Raw genomic sequence first — 2,812 nt, forward strand, 5'->3', positions numbered from 1 at the left:
ACCCAGGTCCCACCAGACGGTCAGCCCCCCCCACCCCCACCCAGGACCCCATCACCAGATGGCCAACGGGGAAGTGAAAAAGACCCCGACACACACACCCCCACCCTCAGATGTACTGTTGATGCGTGATGTTCTATAATGCAATTGAAACCAGGAAGAAGACAGGGCAGAGGCCAGCACTATGCCAGTTTCCCCTCCACCCCAACTCTAACCCTAACCCTAAATGTCTAAAAGCAAACAATGTGAGTGGGCACAGGCATCAGTGGYGAGAMTKTCCCATCCCGCCCCTTACATGCATAAGTGCTCACTCCCAGGTCCCTATGTGTAAATGTTATGTGGTTATGAATAAATGTCTAAGGTGTACAGTAAAATTGGAGCCCAGGTGGCCACAACAAACAGATGTAAAATTGTTGCCGCTGTAACACACCTTGCCCCAAGAACCCTACGTGAGTGCAGTTGAAAAATGAAGAGGGTGGAGGTTTGTGGTGGGGGATGGGGAGAAAAAAACTGAGGGAGCAAGAATGCTCCCACAGGGGGGCCAGCTCCCCCCACTGACCCCAGTAGGATCCCCCACTCCCCGAGACGCACCCAGGGACTGAGGCCCCCAAGACCTCCTCCTCCGAACAGACCGCCAGGCCTGGAAGACGCCAGATCACGGACAGACAGAGCCCGGAGGACTGCCAGAAACCGGGACCAACAGACCCCCCGCCCCAGAGCCACTCAGACCCCCAAGACCCGACCCCCAGCCCCACAGCCAACCGGCAGCCCAAAGAAGGTACTGAACCCCAGCAAAAATGATCTAGCCGAGAGCGCACACCCAGTCGCCGACAGCGCAAGGAGGGACCAACAGGTTTCTAAGGTTCTTCTTCTACATATTAAAAAAAGTTGTTAAACATCTGAGTGGTGCACTACTGCTACTAGTGGTGAGAAAGTGTATTGCACCTTATTCAAAATCAATGTGGTCCCATGGCCCTCTGCGGCCCAAAGTTAAAAACTGTTGTTTCTTTGAGGCCCTCAAGGTGGCGCTCACAGCCCATGGGTTAAGAATCTCTGATCTAGGTGTATAATGGGGTCAAGTGTATCCAACTTTGCTGTTAAATAAATTTGTAAGGTTGTGATCAACATGTAATCTTGTCTCATCTGAAATAAGTGAAAGTTGCATTGCCCGGGCTGTTCTTGTTCAGTTTGTGTCTTGTTGGGAGTAGCACAGCTGCATGGAGATGAGTGGTTTTTGATTTATAACTCATGAAAGTTTGTGTGTTTGTGTTAAAGCCTCAGGAGGACATCAGCTATGTGGCGTGGAACAAGCAGGTCCAACACATCCTGGCCTCAGCCAGTCCCAGTGGGCGGACTTCAGTGTGGGACCTGCGCAAAAATGACCTGATCATCAAAGTTAGCGACCACAGTAACAGAGTAAGTTCCTGATCAGGGTCATCCAGCACACCTGGACTCAAAAACAAAAACACTTTTTTTTCTCACACTACCTCCTGTCGTGGGTTTGTTTAAGATGCACTGTTCTGGACTGGCCTGGAACCCAGAGGTGGCCACTCAACTGGTCTTGGCCTCCGAGGACGACCGGATGCCTGTCATCCAGATGTGGGACCTTCGTTTTGCTACCTCCCCTCTGAAGGTTTTAGAGCATCACACACGGTAAACACCTGTCTAGTTTTTGTTGTTTAAGGTTGATGCTCAGGACAGATGTTGGGTCTTTGATGTTTCTTGAAGACAGGACTTTTGTGTCTACAGGTAACATCAGACCTGACAGATGCATCATGCTTGGCAGGCAGACATTGTTTGTGCTTTTACTAAAGTAGACTTTTATTTGTTTTGAAGTTAATTTGCACTGATTGCTATTTTTAACACTTCGGCAAGTCCTGTTTAACCCAGCTTAAAGAATGCATTTTAATAAGGGTTTAATTATGACAGTAGCTTCCAGAAAAATGACGTAAAGCTAAAAAAGCCAAGTTAAGCAGTTTATTAAAGACAAAAACTTCAGAATAAAAAATAATAAAACTAGATACCACATAGCGGTAACATGATGGGGTCATAATGTTACCGCTATGTGGTGTCTAGTTTTATTCTTTATACGTATATGATTGAGTCAAATGAACAATGTTTTTTTAGTCTATGACATGGTCCAAATGATGACAAAGATGCTTTCAGACCTCAAATAATGCACAAAAAACAAGTTCATATTCATTTAGAAACAAAAATACTAATGTTTGAACTCAGGAAGAGTTCAGAAATCAAGATTTGATGGAATGTTTTGAGAAACTCTGCAGTGGTCTCTTCATTTTTTCCAGAGCTGTATATGACATCACACAATGTAGTTCGTTTCATTATCACTCTACTCAAACTACTTGGAACAGATACTTTTTCCATCAACTAAATATTTTATTTGTAATAATCATTTAAAAGTTGCTTTTCACTTAAAAACCAGATCATCTTAAACAGCCACAACCCATATGTGAGTTCTGGTGTGTGTGTACTTTGTGTATGTGTGGGAGTTATATATGCTCCCACTATGCAGTGTCTAGTTTTCTTTTCTTTGCTTTTAAACCTGAGGGCTTCCTTTGGCACAGTTAACTACAGTATTCTGATCTCCACAGTATTTTGATTTGGCTGGAACATTGGGCCTCATGCAAGAACATGTTCGTATTCTTCTCCTAAATTTCTCTTACTTTTGTTCGTACAAAGGGTTCGTACGAACATGTCACGTCAGATTCAACAAACTCTTCTATCTTCAGGAAAAGTGCGCAAATGAGCTGCGTAATTTATCCAGCTGCTCATGCACGCGAGAGGAGATTAGCAT

General features: G+C 44.9%; 1 protein-coding gene across 2 annotated transcripts in view; it reads left to right on the top strand.

Moving 5' to 3' along the window:
• Window positions 1–2,812, top strand: part of sec31a (SEC31 homolog A, COPII coat complex component) — a 64,572-nt gene that overhangs the window by 11,377 nt on the left and 50,383 nt on the right. For both annotated transcript variants that reach the window (XM_014029901.1, XM_014029902.1), the window contains exons 6-7: window positions 1,273–1,413; window positions 1,508–1,650. In XM_014029901.1, the coding sequence (XP_013885355.1) occupies window positions 1,273–1,413; window positions 1,508–1,650 (284 nt within the window). The remainder of the gene's footprint in view (window positions 1–1,272; window positions 1,414–1,507; window positions 1,651–2,812) is intronic.

Source organism: Austrofundulus limnaeus, unplaced genomic scaffold (assembly GCF_001266775.1).
Source record: "Austrofundulus limnaeus strain Quisiro unplaced genomic scaffold, Austrofundulus_limnaeus-1.0 Scaffold969, whole genome shotgun sequence".
NCBI classification, from domain to species: Eukaryota; Metazoa; Chordata; class Actinopteri; order Cyprinodontiformes; family Rivulidae; genus Austrofundulus; species Austrofundulus limnaeus.